Here is a 15,067-nt window from a genome sequence, read left to right as displayed (position 1 = left end):
TCTAGTTCAATGGGCACTTCGTTTTCCGGCTACCACTCCGCTGCTATGACTTCATAATGAGTCGGCAGGAAGCTCGCACGTACGATCGAACTGTTTACTCATATCATAGGCACATCGCAGTTTAACCTGGGAGAATTGTGATTGAGAATTCAATAAATCACTCAATCAAATCACAATACTATTTGATAATCGCGGGCCACGGTTTTGCTATCGACGCTAATACGAATATTAAAGATAAGCCTTCGCAGACATATTAAGATCCATAAAGATAACCTTTTAAAAGTGAATTTTCTTAAACTTAGAGAAAGGTATGAATATTAAAGAGTAAGCCTTTAAGGCATAGTTAAATTTAAGAATATATCTTTGTGTTTTTTAATACCAAAAAGCTTAAGAGAACCTATATTTACGAATAATTTAATGCTGTGGAATCGTCATTAATGCCCTGGATAAACCTACTACAAACTGATTAACATGGCTTATGGCTTTATTGCCTATATTAGCACTTTTCGATTCACACTTAACTCTTATCGCTAGGAATATCGGTAGCTCTGGTTATTATCACTGCCGCCCATTGCACGGATAGCTTGACCACCGGAGTGGATGTCTACCTGGGCACCCATGACCGCACCAATGCCTCGGAGAAGGGCCAACAGATTGTTTTTGTGGAAACTAAGAATGTGATCGTGCACGAGAACTGGATCGCCGATACCATCACCAACGATATTTCCCTGATCAAGTTGCCAGTGCCCATCGAGTTCAATGGTATGTACATATGTCCGTTTTAGTAAAAGGAAAAAGTTCTTAATTACTTTTCATACTTCACAGAGTTCATCCAGCCCGCCAGTCTGCCAGAAAAATCCAATAGCTACGAGACCTATACCGGCGAGTCAGCTATTGCCTCCGGGTGGGGCAAGATCAGCGACTGTAAGTTAGCCTTATACCTTAAACAATTTAAGTGTCTCATAAACAAAATAGTGAAAGTTAAGCTGTTGTATGGCAACCGAAGAGGCTAAAATCTTTTCCTTTACAACCTTTTTTATTTGTTCATCAGCTGCTACCGCAGTCACCGATATTCTGCAATACATCGATGTACCTATCATGAGCAACAGCGGCTGCTCTCCATGGTACTTGGGTCTCGTTGCCGAAACCAACATCTGCATCAAAACCACCGGTGGCACCTCCACCTGCAACGGCGATTCTGGCGGTCCTCTGGTCTTGAAAGACGGCAAAAACACCCTAATCGGAGCCACCTCCTTCGGAATCGCCTTTGGCTGCGAGGTGGGCTGGCCGGGGGTATTCACTCGCATCACCTCCTACTTGGACTGGATTGAGGAGAAGAGTGGTTTGGCCAATTATGGAAACTAAGCTTTGATTTCTTTCTTACAATAAATGTTTATTTTTGGATTATAAGAAATAGAACTCATGTTCGGAGTGTGGGCGGGACCGGGCTCGCGGTCGGACATCCTCGGAGATGTCCTCATCGGAAATGGGTCTTGGATGGACATCTAATTCATCGGGCACATCGTCTTCCGGCTGCTCCTCCGTCTCTAACCGGCGACTTTGTCGTGGTTTTCCATAATCCCTTACATACTGGTCGAAGAATATCGCTTCCGTTGTATCCTGATGGGAACTGACTCCAGTTTCATCACTGATCCAATCCAAATATGAAGCTACTTTGGTAAAGGCCGCAGGGTAGCCACGATCGCAGCCGTAGATGCTGCCAAAGGAAGTGATTCCCACGAGGACTCTTTTCTTTGAGTGCCTTCTTTGAAGGACCAAAGGTCCTCCCGAGTCTCCATTGCATGTGGATCGAGCATTCCTGCCACTGGTGCATATATTTGTACCTCGATATGACAGTGGAAAATTAGACTTGCAGGTCCGTCCATCGATTATCTGGAGCTGGACGTAGCGTAGCACATTACTGATCGCATGGACTCCGGTGGCGTAACGACCCCAGCCGGAGGCGATTGCTAGTTTGTTTTTGAAACTGCGATACTCGTAGTGCCTTTTCGGTAGTTGGATAGGATGGATGCGTTCTGGAAGTATAGGTTCCATTTTACTAACATTGTAATCTATTAAGGAAAGTAACGATTTCACCATTAAAGCTAACTGCATGAGGAAGTCTGACCAGGGCTATGTCATCCTTTAACCTCTTTGGATTCCAGGTGGGGTAGATGTGGAAGTTCTCGCTAGGCACCATCAGACGCACTTGGCCCTTCTCCTTGGCATTCTTGATCTCATTGGCGCCCAGGAAAACCAAAGCCCTCTTAGCCCTGTAAAATTAAATTTTCTTGAGAGGATAGGTTCGACGGAATAATATATACCATGACCACTTACATGTCCACACAGTGGGCTGCGGTGAGGACATGCTTTTCTGAGATTAGAGAGCCGCCACACCAGTACAGGCCCTTGGGTCTTTGGAGCAGCATGCCAACCTGATAGGGAAAGCAGTGGGGATTACCCACATCACCGCCGAAGATGCGATCCATGGCCATAGCGCCCTCTGGCAGCATCTTCTCCAGCAGCGGCGTTGTCTCCAGATTAAGGACGAGTGGTTCCCGATCCTCCAGATCCTCTTCGCTAAAACCACCAACATCCATACCCAAGCCCATTCCCTTCATGTGGCGACTGTCTACGTTGCTGGCACTCATTTCCGCATCGTGTTCCAGGGAACCGGACGAGGATGAGGAGGAAGAAAATGGGGAGGACGAGGAGGTTGAGAGGCCCATGGGGCCTGGGTACATGGACACCAAGTACATCGGCTTAACCTGCTGCCAGTCCAGCGCGATGCAGTGCATCGTTAGCCATGTAAGCCAAATGAGCAGCAGCAGCGCGGCACTTGCACTTGCAGATTGTTTGGACATTGGCTTTGTTGCTTTGTACGCGCACGCATTTAATTTTTAATTGCGAGTGCAATTGCAATTGCTGGCACTTATGGTGATTGGACTGCTTTCACTGCTAACTGTCTTTCCTTTGCATGGTTTCCTGTAAAGGTGAATGCGGGGATTCTAAAACAGCTTACTTCCCGGACCTTGAGTGCTTCCGTTATATCCCGAACCTAACGGCTTTTGGGAAATATAGCTAATTTGTTTCAATGTATAATTTCCTGGGTCCTTGTTTTATAACAGTATCTGCATTTAATGAGTTTTTAGGCTGAAGCTTTTTTTCTTATTTTGTCCATTTCCTAAATGACTTAACCCGAGTTATTTGTTTCGGAAAGTGCGTTTTCTATTCTAAAATTTTAAAAGTTTTCATTTGTTTATCCTGTGGTTTGCCTTATTATCCTATAACGTGAGTGTTTTGATAGATTTAATTGGTCACTTTAATTTTAGCTTATGTTTGTTTAGTATATTTTTGATTTATCGATTTTTTTGGAGAGAATTCCAATCCTTTAACTGCTTCCTATCAAGTATATGTACTGCTTTGTAAGCTTTAAGATCGTTATCTGCTTTCTCCGTTCTTGCTCTGCTTCCTTGAAGCTTCCTAGATTTAACTGCTTTCCTGTTGCTCACTGGACTTGACTTCCTTGACTTCCTTTGCTTCCTCTTTTAACCCACTTCCGCTCCACCTTTCCTCCTTCGGCCGCTCGTTCACCCACTGGTCACTTTTGTTTTCCCGGTTTCGAAAAGCCGTTACGCTGGTTACTGGACACTTCACCGCATTAAACTTTAGTTGTAGTCGCAACAACTCGCGTCGTAATCTCTAGTCGCCAGTACTGCTTTCTTCGCGTCTATTTAGCCACTGCGCCGGCGCGCAGGTTGCCAGCATTTTTATAAACTCTTTTGCCAGCGCAGAAATTGCTCGGCGCCTTTATTATTTCATCTATTTGGCTGCATTTCAGTTGGCCGCGCACAATTGCAGTTGCATCAATTTGGTTTAATTTGCCCACTGAATAATATGCTCTTGTCAATAGACGATCTCTCTTTTCGATATGATAAATGACTCCTCCCTCAACCATTGAGGAACTGTCACTTTTCAGTCGGCATTCGCCCTTTGCAACGGCAGCTAGTCCGCATTTTTATCGCAAAATAGAAATATGTGCCGCATAGGTTACATTTTCATTGTGGATCTCGGTCGGTGTCTTGTGGTTTTGCCATTTAAATTGAATGCGAAGCTGTAACTCTAGTTATCCGCCCGCTTTGGCGCTATTACATCACTCCCCACTTCACTCACTTCTCGCTTTAACTCCATCTTCATTATGCATTCGCGATCGGGTTTTTTTTAGTTTTTGTTTTTTAGGTGGCTCTGCGGAGAGAAGAGTCTTTCATTGAGAAAAAAAGCTCTGGAGGTTGGATAGCTGTAAGTGAAACAATAACACAAGTTGCTACAGTTACATTTGCATGCCGCCGCGGCTTCATCTTCACCCTCTGTTGGGATATCTTTTGACCAGTTTACAGTCTTACTTCTTTAAAGAAAACTGTCTCCTATTTTCCACCATCAAAACTTAAAACAAACCAAAAACTTAAGAGAATATAAAACACACTCTGACTTTTTTAAAATGGTATAAGTAAAAGTCTGCATTTTTTTATTAAGTTCATTTTTATGAAGCTTGACTGTTTATTTTGTCTTCTTCAACCACAGTAGCTCCAACTTGATAGTTTGACTTTGATGATTCAAATTAAAGCGACTACTGTGTACTCCAGAGCTCAAGGTTATTGCCAGGCTGGTGGAATTGGGTGGTTCATGGGGGAAGGGCTTAGAGGCGGATATCTCATAAACAAATTAACAGTTTTCCATTCGGTTGCATGCAGCAGCGAGTGGCATGTGCAGAATTCTTAGCAGGAAATGAAATGCAGCATAAAATATGTATGTGTTGTTAATTAAATTAATTCGTGCACCGCCTGCCAGCTGGTTGAGATAATCAGTTTTATTTGGTGTTGAAAGTATTTCTGTTACCTGGCCATTGTTGTCGATTTAGGAAATTACTGCGGTCTGTGTGCCTAGCGAAGCAAATAAATCAAATCGTCTCGCGCTCGCCAATGTGATATGTATGTTCAAATCGAATTGAATCAAATCGGGATTGGATTGGATTGTATTGGATCAAATCGAAATGAAGCCGAATGTAATGAGGCTGCAACAACAGTGAGCCACAACAACAACATGATTATGCAAATGCAATAGCTCACCACCACCCACCTCGACCCCCTTGAACGCCTGCTCAGGTGTTGGTGCACTTCGATATCGTGCGGTGGTGCGTCAATATCTATATTCATAAATATATATATTCGCTGCATAATCGCTCCCCGTTGCATGTTGCACTCATTAATAATGGGCGCGTTTTTGTTACTGCATTTTATTGCACTTGCTAATCACGCGGCGGCCGTTATTTAATTGAGCTTGAGCGCCACCCGGCTCGCACAATCCGTCTGCTCTTTTGGCCACCTCTGTGCGTTTCGCTTCCGTTTCGCATTCGAATTGGGTTTATTTATTTTATATCACTGTTTCTCGTTAACGTCCTATTTACCACCCCCAAGTGCTCTTTATGGCGTAATATACCACGGCCCCTATCTTCAAGTTTATACAGTATTTGAGGAACTCAGACTGGACTTTATGTTTATAGAAAAGAAATGTCTTGAGTTAATTTTATTTTTGGGAAATCATGATATAAAAATGGTCTCTGTCGAAAGTGATAAAGTTTAACATATAAAAGCTAGAACATTATAAGATACTTAATATAAGTTCAATAATAGTTTAAACATATGAGAAGTACCTTTAAAAATAAATATCAAACTAAAAAGTATATCTTAGACCTAGAAAAGTGATTACAAAAAAACCTTATAACAGCTCTTGATGGACTTAAAATGACTGCGTTATGATCCCCTTTTGACCAGCTTAAAAGGATTCTCGAACAGCAGCAGATGGATATGTATTTTTAACGTTTATTAATCCCCTTAATTGCTAGGCACAGAATCGTATTCTATGGCTGGATAATTTTACTTTTAGGTTTAGCTCTAGTTTATTTTTGTCTACATGCTATTTACACACATATTTCTTGAATGCGTTCTTATAACTACGGGATAAAGTAATCCAAACAAACGTAGTTTCTAGCTTCATAGTTGGTATCAGTACATTTCTTTTTGGACAATATATGCTAGTTGTTATGTGATGAATATAATGGGGTGCAAATGAAATGGATCATTCAGTCTCTCTACTCGAAGCCTGCTGGTTGCATGAGGAACTGGTGTTGGCTGCTCATTGCCGGTAGCTGTATATCCTCCATGGTCATGGAAGTCTTGGGAATCTCTATGGTTCCCGTTGAACCTCCAGCCTCTGCATCATCGCCCTCCAGCATGGCACTGTCAAAACTCTTGTTCAAGCGGTCGTGGAACTCGGTCATGGAGATTTTCTTGAGCGCAAAGCGCTTACCAAAGGTTTTCTTCACCTTTTGGCGACGTTTCTTTGACAATATCTTGTTCTTGCTCAGGCCATCGCTGAACGAGATGGCTCGGCGAAGTTTGCGACCCCAAACCTTGACGACTTTAACTTGGCTGCTAATAGAGCACTCCTCACTGTCATCCTCTGCATCGGCGGCATTCTCGTCGCTGGGCTCCTCGAAGATTGTCTCGAGATTGGTGGGTGTGAACTTCTTCATACGCTTGCTGGTGTAGATCTTCTCAATGCTCTTGAGGGTCTGGGGATTAGTGCTAAGTTCCTTTCGCTGCTTCTTCTTGATAGGTTTCATGATGGCGCTGCATACTCGATTAAAGTTGTCCTTGGATACTCTAGCGGGCATTTTGCGACGAGCCACGCCCGCCCTAGCTCCGAAATTGGAACTACGAAAGAAGGTCGATCCACTGATGCAATCGCTGTCATCGTCATTATCCTCGCAACGACTAAGTTGGGAGTCCACATCGTCAGAATCAAAGGATTCAGTGCTAATGTTATCCTCGTTATCATCGGCTGCTATTGGCGCCGATGTATCTTGCATTTCCTCTGTGTCAGACATGGCCATCTCCTTCAGTCTGAATGATAAGCTCGAGCTAGTTGACGACCTGAAAGTTGGGCATTAGGAAAGTTCCAAATGGGTCTACTGCCATAACTCACCTATTCCTCGGGAACCCCACCTCTTTTGGTTGAAGCGTGATCTTCGAAAAGTTGTAGACAATGTTATTCATTATTTTCACGGTTGAACTCTAGAAATCAATTCCTAAAATATTATAAATATTTGTTGGGTATTCTTGATAGTCGCCCTTTAAAAGAATTGCTTTGTCTTGGAAACCTTACGGTGTAATAACTTATTAATATCAGAGACATTCCCAGGGAGTTCCTGAGAGTTAAAGATCACCTATAGTTTACTTACCTTTGGAAAATCGCGCATTTCCTTATTTTAATGCCTTTTTTCTGCAGGCGTCTGTCAGAAAAAGCAGGTCTCTTTCACTACGGGGGGCCGTTTATAGGACTACTGACGGATAAATCTATTGTTGCCAAGTGAAACTTTTTTTGATCTGAGCAAAGGAATATTACTTGTTTTGTCAGCGTTCTTTAATGCGGTAAAATAATAGCCAAAATTTGAGAGAAGTTTTTATAAAAAAAACAGCTTAGAGCTGTGTTAGCCAATGATGATAATATCGATATGTTGAATGTTTGGGCTCGCGCATTTTATCGAGGTTTTGGTTTCGATATTGAACAATACATAGCTAAATCCCATAAAAACCTATTTAATGCATATTCTCTATATTGTGCACAATTTTATGTGTTGCCTATTTCTATTAAATCAATTTGTGAATTTAAACAATTCAAATAAAAAACAGTATTATCGAATATTAGGTCTCGTTTCTCCCGCCTACTGCAATCCGGTCACACGAATGTGGTTCAATTCTTCGCTAACATCAGGAGTGGCAACTCTCGATGAAACCAATTTTACAACCTTCGTTACCATTCAAAAAATACTCATTTGATTACATTTTTGTGACTTCCTCAAAACTTTCCCAATTTTTTAAAATTTTTATTTATCAAAAAATAATATGGAATTTTACAAATTGTATTACGTATGAAACCTTTAAAGAGGAATAACAGCTAAAATATAAGTTTATTATATGTATTTCAAGGTGTTTTATTTTCATAATAAATCTTTAGTTCGCGAGCTTCGTTTGATTAAGCCTTATCGAATGCGCCAACTTCCATTCGCAAGATTTTGTCAAGTTGTCTTAACTCCGCACACAAAACAAAGGCAGTTCTTATCTGTATGTTGTAAATTACGCTCCCAGGGGATTAATTCATATCCGGTAGAATAAAAAACTATATAAACAGCGTTACTGTTTGTTAAGATTCACTAAGTGTGCTAAACTTAAAATGAAAGTGCTAGCGGTCCTGCTCCTTGGGGTTATCGCCTCCGTCTCGGCTTTCGAGAAGCCAGTCTTCTGGAAGGATGTGCCTGTTGGCAAGGCATCCATCGAAGGACGTATCACCATGGGATACCCTGCCTACGAGGGCAAGGTGCCCTACATCGTAGGACTTGGCTTCAGCAAGAACGGCGGTGGCACTTGGTGCGGTGGTTCCATCATCGGTAACACCTGGGTGATGACCGCTAAGCACTGTACCGATGGCATGGAGTCTGTGACCATCTACTACGGAGCTCTGTGGCGCCTGCAGGCCCAGTACACCCACTGGGTTGGACGCGGCGACTTCATTGAGCACGGATCTGGAGATATCTCTCTGATTCGCACTCCCCATGTGGACTTCTGGTCGCTGGTCAACAAGGTTGAGCTGCCCAGCTACAACGATCGCTACAACAACTACCAGGGATGGTGGGCTTTGGTTTCCGGATGGGGCAAGACCTCCGACGAGGGTGGCGTCTCTGAGTACTTGAACTGCGTTGATGTCCAGATCGGTGAGAACTCAGTGTGCGAGAACTACTATGGCAGCTTCTCTGGTGACCTGATCTGCATCCCAACTCCCGAGAACAAGGGAACCTGCAGCGGTGACTCTGGTGGCCCTCTGGTCCTCCACGACGGCAACCGCCAAGTGGGTATTGTGTCCTTCGGCTCTTCCGCTGGTTGCCTCTCGAACGGTCCCAAGGGAATGGTTCGCGTCACCAGCTACCTGGACTGGATCCGCGACAACACTGGCATTTCCTACTAAAAGGATTCTTAAATAAACTTTTGTTATTGAAAATTAAAATATATTTTGTGTTTTGATTGCTTAGTTAAAAGAAATTGTTTAAAACAATTCAAAATTTAGAGATATTATGAAAATAAAGAAATTGAAAAATATTCATTGCTATCATAAAATGTTGAGATTCAGATTTCGTAAAAACTATGAATAAAGTTATATAAAGGACTCTTAATTCCAAATATAAATAAAAACATCTTTACTGATTTTTAAATTGTTAAAAATGTATATACTCAAAGTATATAAAATTATTAATTTTCGAAAAGTAAAAAAAAGTTTAACCATTAAGCAGAAATCCCCTCTTTAGATCCATTCAGAAAAAATCATGTTTATGCAGTATTTAATGTCCTTTAATTTTATAAGGAGGTATTTTATTAATAAGAGATACCCGTTATGTCACGGATCCAGTCCAAGTAGCTGGATACTCGAGTCATTCCCTTGGGACTGTTAGAGAGACAGCCCTCGACGGATCCGAAGGAAACAATGCCCACTAGGCGGTTGCCGTCGTGAAGGACGAGAGGACCGCCGGAGTCTCCACCGCAGGAACCCTTGTTCTCCGGGGTAGCATAGCACAGATGGTTGGGGGTGATGAAGTGGCTACCGTAGTAGTTTAGGCAAACGTCATTGTCCGAAATCTGGATATCAACGCAGTTGAGGTAATCGCTCATTCCGCTGGTATCAGAGGTTGCACCCCACCCGGAAAGGAGACCCCACCAGCCGTAGAAGTTGTTGTACCGATCAGCGTAGGTGGGTAGTTCGACCTTGTTGACCAGCGACCAGAAGTCCACGTGGGGTGTACGGATCAGGCCAATGTCGTTGTTGAGATTACCGTTATCGTAATCGGGATGAGTGATGATGTCCGATGAAACGTGTTTGAACTGCGGGTTGTTGCGCCACACGGCACCGTAGTGGATGTTCACGTAACTGGCTCCGTTGGTGCAGTGTCCAGCAGTGAGTACCCACTCGTGTCCAATGATCGAACCACCGCAGTTCCAGCCACCATTGTCACTCTCAAAGCGAAGGGCTACAATGTAGGGAACCTTTCCTTCGTATGCCGGATACCCTTGGGTGATACGTCCGTTCACATTCTTTCCCACAGGCATGTCCTTAACGGGAATGGGCTTTTCCAGCGCCGCCACTAAGGCAAACGCCGTGATCAACAGAACTCCAAGCACTTTCATGATCTGAAAACTTTTTTCACTTATAATAACAACTTGTGAGACACTGCCTTATATACGCTTCTTGGGTAGGGCACATGTAATGGTTCTAAGTATTCGTAATCAGTTGGGTAGAAAATTTACGATTACTTGTTTGATTATTTATATCAACTTCCTTTATTTAACACCCTCTTATTCTAGGGTGACTAAATATTTAAATTTATTCTATATGATATAGGAAACTTGGGGCACGAGAGGGTCGTAAAAAACTAAATCTACATTTTTATGTCACTTATACTTTTGCACCTTGTATTTGCTTATCTGCTTATTATATATTATACTTTGATAAGCTCCTGCTCGCTAAATTTTCCAAACGTTCATAGATCGTTTGTCAATATAAGATTGTAATTTACGATTAACTTGATGCAATTTATTTTGTACAGCTTAAAAGTATGCTAAAAAATATCGTCTTATTTGTTCTTTTACGATCATCAAATGCAGGTTAAAAAGCTTTTTGTACAAAACTTAAAAATTAGAACTGCGCCTGAAAAATTAGATAAGGAAATCAAATTAAGCACGCTAATTATCGAATAGTTTTTGTTAACCGATTGTTAGCTCGACTCATTTGAAGACCTTTTTCTATCGATCATTCTGTCGACCTATCAAGACGACAAGTCGAATGTTTCTGGAATCAACAGTAAATTAGTTAGTAATAGTTTTTGTTCAAGGGGTGCCTGAATGATTGCTTGTGACTTTTTGTGATTTAAGTGGCCAAAAAAATGTTTTTGGAAATCCCCCCTTAAAAATGATAACTCTTTTAAAGTTCGTTATAATTGATTTTTAATTTTGCATGTTCCTGAGTGCTTCTTAGTTAACACCAGAGTTTTCCTTGATCCAATCCAGGTAGCTGGTCACACGGGTGAAGCCAGCAGGGGCACCGGACTCGCAACCAGCACTGGATACGAAGGAGGTGACACCGACGAGGACCTTAGAGCTCACCAGGACCAATGGGCCGCCAGAGTCACCGTTGCAGGTGGAGGTCTTGTTGGGGGTGGCAATGCAGATAACCCTGGAGGTGGCGATCAGAGAGCCATAGGTGGCCTGGCAGGTGGCAACGGACACAATCTCAAAGGTCTCGTACTGCAGGGTGCTGGCAACGGAAGAGGCGGAATCGGAGACCTTGCCCCATCCGGAGGCGATGGCCTTCTCTCCGGCATAAGTGGAGTAACTGCTGGCCACTTCGGGCAGCTTAACAGCCTGGATGTAGCTGGTGAAGGCAACAGCTGGGGTCTTGATCAGAGAGATGTCGTGCCTCAACACAGCCGAGTTGTAGCTGGCGTGCTGCTTGAAGTTGGAGCTGGAGACGGTCTGGGTCAGCTTGGCGACGGTGCGGACGGTGGCGCCATAGGTGATGGTCACAGAGGAGGCACTGCAACAGGTAGATAGACATTAGAAGGGGCTGTCCTATATTTGATAGTTTTCAGGTTACTTACCCGTCTGTGCAGTGGGCAGCGGTCAGCACCCACTCGCTGCTGATGAGGGAGCCACCGCACCACCAGCTACCGCTGGTGCTAGCAAAGCTGAGTCCCAACTGGTAGGGGAACTCACCCTCGGAGGCGGTCTTGCCGTTGGTGATGCGACCCTCAATCGAGGGACGAGCGGGCAAGTCACGGGGGTGAATTGGCATCTGCTGGGGCAGCAGACCGGCGGAGGCGGTGGCCAAAGCCAAAGCGAAGACAACGAGCACTTTCATGATGGTCGAGGAACGAATGATTCTCCACCGGACACGGTGCCACTTATATACCCATCCATTGGCGCTGTTATCAGATGACCGGCCTCTTGTATTTTGACCAAGTCATTTCTGTTTATGCGCTTGAAACTGGTTATCAGTCGTGGCTTTTGCTTGTTGTTTTTTGATTTTTATTTTGGCCAGAAAGGAAATGTAGGACTACTTATCGGCTTTGATTGACCGAAACTAAAACAAAAAAAGTGTATCTGCTGTTATCTTGGACCTGTGGGAAACCGTTGAGATTGCACACAGCAGGCTTTCAATTAAACGCACTTCACAGGCGAACAGGCGGCAGACGTCGTCCACTTGAGTGATAAGTGATAAGCATAGATTTCGCTAAATGACGACAGTACTATTTTGCCAAAATGGACGTTTTTGGCCAGATTTGGACTGCTTTAAGTATAATAAATTTAGTTGGGAAAACCGGCTAAATAAAATCGGTTTAATCGAATTATTTGATTCTTTTAAGAGCCATCGATCAGAAGTTGTTTACGGCGACTCTCAGCGGCTAGAGTGGCTGAAATTTCCAGTGATTATCTGATGGTTTGGCCCAAGTCGTATTAAGCATACGCAGCGGTGTGCCAAAGTTACCAACTCATTCGTGTGGGCGGGCAGATGACAGTGGCAAGTTGAATCTGGGAAATTGAAATCAAATCGCCTTACGTGTCTGGCATGTAAAGGCATACCGGATTTTGGCTCCGTAGCTATAGTTGGTCCCTGCTCCTGCCGGACATTAGCACATAAAAACAATTCATTGCCTTTCATGCTGACACATGTAGTATGTAGTTGCCGTCGGCCAGTGACTTTTGTGGGACACTGTGCGTGTCTGGGCCATAAATGCCAAGCATAAAATAGATTTTCACTTAAAGAGGACAGCATGAACACTTGGCCTCGAGAATTTTTCATTTATTTAATCCCAATATTAACTGCATTTTATTGATTTTCCTTCGCCATTTGTTCGTTTTTTGTTTGCCCTGCACTGTTGAGCGTTTTTATGGTTGCTCCTTTCGCTGATTGCGGGAAAATTCGTTTCTTTTGTCTCTGCCTCTCTGGAGGAACAAAGGAAACTAATTTTCTTGAAATATTTGCTCTCATTGTTGGCTGAGCACCAGTTTTAAAGCAACCAAAATAAAAAATAAAAAAGGCCGCACTTTAAATTCCTGGCAGAGACGTATGTAATACACTTATATATAAATGTATATTACGTATACGTAATGCGCTCACACACGCTTATTAGACGCATTTCCGGCTGCGACAACGACAGCCTGAACAACAATGTCCAGACCTCTCCGATACAAGGAAAATTCAAGCTTGCTCAACCAGTTGCGTAGAAGGGGGGACGAGTTAGAAAAGGGAACAGAATATTCATCAGGAAGCGACTACGCCTCTGGCTTAAGTACAGTTGCGGTCAAAGGAATAGGAGTTTGTACTCAGAAAGAATGGGAATATATATTTTTTTATTTTCAAATAATAATAACGATAAATGCTTAAAATGTTAACCACTTTCAGAAAGTACGGTCAGAAATTTCAGTGCAAATTACGTAAAAATTCATGTTTAATAGTAAATAAATAATTATTTAAGATCATTGGCGCTTATACTCTAACGTCAACTGTAAATGTGTGTAAGAGTCCTTACGAAGGCATTTGAAATGTCCTCCAGCGTGCGCTCTCCTTTGACGAGAAAAAGGAAAAGGACGAGACGACGACGACGACAAACAAGATTGCAGCAATAAAATTTCGACAAGTGAACAACAAATGATAAACGAAGCAGCAGCTTGGGATAAAAAGCAGCAGCAGCAGCGGCAGCGAACGGAGCAGTTCCCAAAGAGGTCAGTTTGCTGGGTCTGTTGGGGAGCACTTGAAATGCTGGTGGCTGGCCAAGGATTTCGTTCGACTCACTTCAGCTAAGTTTGGCCCTCTCCGGAGCAACCATCTAATGTGAGCAGCATCGATTACGCTTCCACTGGCACTTGGATTGTGTGTTTTGGCTGTCGCTATTCTCCCAATCCAATAATGTTGTATCACACACTTGGAAAAAATTTAGAAATATTTAGACTTTTGATATTAAAACTGGCCAAGAATGTTTCTGGGAGAGAGGCAGAACTGGCAGAGCTGACTGGCAAAGAAAAATTCTTTATTTTAAGCTCTTTAAATTCGATTTATTTTTCCACTTACCTCAAAAACATTCTGCAGTGCAGTAAATATCGTTCAGTTGAGTTTTTTTGTGTTAAATTGTCATGAAAATGTCGCTGGGACTGTGGTCAGCTCAAGAAATCCGTCTCCGACTCCTTGTTGACCAAAATTAATGACAACTGTCTGGCCCAGCTGACCCGCCCATACTACTCTCCTTTTGGCCCTGTCGCTGATGACTTATCACAGGGAACTATGTCTATTTCCTGCTATAATTCAAATTGCTTTTGGGGATGTCAACAGCAGCCGCCTCATTAATCATGCCTCCCGAGATAGTCTCACATTGCGTATGAGTAATGTGCTTGCCAGCCACCTTTTTACCAATGCTCACCAAAACTTGGCAACAACTTATCGCCTCATTTTATATCATCCCATTTTCAAGATGTTACTCAAACCCCTGCGGAAAGTGCATTGGGAAAGTTTGACATTTTTTTTTTTTTTTTCAAAATGCAATTTGCTGCTGCACTTGGCTGGATAAGTAGAGATGTTAGCGTGACTCACGTTTATATGGATGGCATCCCTCCGTTCCCTCAACTCTGTGACCTAAGTTAACCCAGGACTTAGCAGGTCCCGGGACTTGGTCAAAGTTTTGTGTTGCAGTTTGTCAACTCGTTTTTAATGCGCGATGTATTGAAAAAGTTTGATTAGGGAACAGCTGGCAGACTGAGGAGCTCTTTCCAAGTAACAAAACTCCACCTGAGTGCAATTTCCAACCAGAAAACTTGATAAAAAGGGAGCTTAGCGGCGAAAGGGTGACGGAAAGTGGTCGTAAGCATTGCACATACGCCATGTTGTCCCAATACAGTGACTTCGACCAACT

General features: G+C 43.0%; 5 protein-coding genes across 8 annotated transcripts; 2 read left to right on the top strand and 3 right to left on the bottom strand.

The window, feature by feature from the left end:
- The first annotated feature begins 56 nt into the window (after window positions 1–56).
- On the top strand, window positions 57–1,410 carry LOC108107923 (brachyurin-like). The gene is made up of 4 exons (XM_041817908.1): window positions 57–60; window positions 535–762; window positions 826–924; window positions 1,052–1,410. Exons 1-4 carry the CDS (start codon window positions 57–59, stop codon window positions 1,363–1,365), a joined length of 645 nt encoding a protein of 214 aa, XP_041673842.1. The 3' UTR covers window positions 1,366–1,410.
- LOC108107922 (chymotrypsin BI) lies at window positions 1,398–3,237 on the bottom strand. Its single transcript, XM_017215744.1, has 3 exons — window positions 2,338–3,237; window positions 2,098–2,273; window positions 1,398–2,036 (listed from the first exon to the last, which is right to left on the bottom strand). Exons 1-3 carry the CDS (start codon window positions 2,862–2,864, stop codon window positions 1,405–1,407), a joined length of 1,335 nt encoding a protein of 444 aa, XP_017071233.1. The 5' UTR covers window positions 2,865–3,237; the 3' UTR covers window positions 1,398–1,404.
- A 2,333-nt stretch (window positions 3,238–5,570) lies between these two features.
- On the bottom strand, window positions 5,571–7,572 carry LOC108107924 (protein tantalus). 4 transcript variants are annotated; one of them, XM_017215746.2, is made up of 4 exons: window positions 7,465–7,551; window positions 7,301–7,399; window positions 7,045–7,133; window positions 5,571–6,992 (listed from the first exon to the last, which is right to left on the bottom strand). In XM_017215746.2, exons 2-4 carry the CDS (start codon window positions 7,316–7,318, stop codon window positions 6,149–6,151), a joined length of 951 nt encoding a protein of 316 aa, XP_017071235.1. In that variant the 5' UTR covers window positions 7,319–7,399; window positions 7,465–7,551; the 3' UTR covers window positions 5,571–6,148. The 4 variants fall into 4 exon arrangements, with proteins under 4 accessions (XP_017071235.1, XP_017071234.1, XP_017071236.1 ...); XM_017215745.2 differs by having other exon boundaries at window positions 7,301–7,402; window positions 7,465–7,546; XM_017215747.2 differs by having other exon boundaries at window positions 7,045–7,147; window positions 7,301–7,572.
- A 714-nt stretch (window positions 7,573–8,286) lies between these two features.
- Window positions 8,287–9,120, top strand: LOC108107925 (serine protease 1). Its single transcript, XM_017215749.1, has one exon. The coding sequence runs from the start codon at window positions 8,293–8,295 to the stop codon at window positions 9,079–9,081; it is 789 nt and encodes a 262-aa protein (XP_017071238.1). The 5' UTR covers window positions 8,287–8,292; the 3' UTR covers window positions 9,082–9,120.
- A 319-nt stretch (window positions 9,121–9,439) lies between these two features.
- On the bottom strand, window positions 9,440–12,048 carry LOC108107529 (transmembrane protease serine 9-like). Its single transcript, XM_017215070.2, is given in 3 exon segments — window positions 9,440–10,339; window positions 11,114–11,697; window positions 11,762–12,048. Coding segments are annotated over 3 exon segments (1,698 nt in total). The 5' UTR covers window positions 12,022–12,048; the 3' UTR covers window positions 9,440–9,485.
- Window positions 12,049–15,067: the final 3,019 nt, after the last annotated feature.

This window comes from Drosophila eugracilis, unplaced genomic scaffold, assembly GCF_018153835.1.
Source record: "Drosophila eugracilis isolate 14026-0451.02 unplaced genomic scaffold, ASM1815383v1 contig_2088, whole genome shotgun sequence".
NCBI classification, from domain to species: domain Eukaryota; kingdom Metazoa; phylum Arthropoda; class Insecta; order Diptera; family Drosophilidae; genus Drosophila; species Drosophila eugracilis.
Note: the sequence above shows the minus strand (reverse complement) of the source record. Positions and strands in the feature narration are given on the sequence as shown.

Bases quoted from the DNA above. Each gene is read 5' to 3' on its own strand.
- LOC108107923 (XM_041817908.1), top strand. The intron at 763-825 runs GTATGTACATAT...CATACTTCACAG, and splicing joins AGTGCCCATCGAGTTCAATG to AGTTCATCCAGCCCGCCAGT. The intron at 925-1,051 runs GTAAGTTAGCCT...TTTGTTCATCAG, and splicing joins GTGGGGCAAGATCAGCGACT to CTGCTACCGCAGTCACCGAT.
- LOC108107922 (XM_017215744.1), bottom strand. From the start codon at position 2,864: ATGTCCAAACAATCTGCAAGTGCAAGTGCCGCGCTGCTGCTGCTCATT. The intron at 2,274-2,337 runs GTAAGTGGTCAT...TTAATTTTACAG, and splicing joins GCAGCCCACTGTGTGGACAT to GGCTAAGAGGGCTTTGGTTT. The intron at 2,037-2,097 runs GTGAAATCGTTA...CTATACTTCCAG, and splicing joins TCATGCAGTTAGCTTTAATG to AACGCATCCATCCTATCCAA.
- LOC108107924 (XM_017215746.2), bottom strand. The intron at 6,993-7,044 runs GTGAGTTATGGC...CCCAACTTTCAG, and splicing joins GTGGGGTTCCCGAGGAATAG to GTCGTCAACTAGCTCGAGCT.
- LOC108107925 (XM_017215749.1), top strand. From the start codon at position 8,293: ATGAAAGTGCTAGCGGTCCTGCTCCTTGGGGTTATCGCCTCCGTCTCG.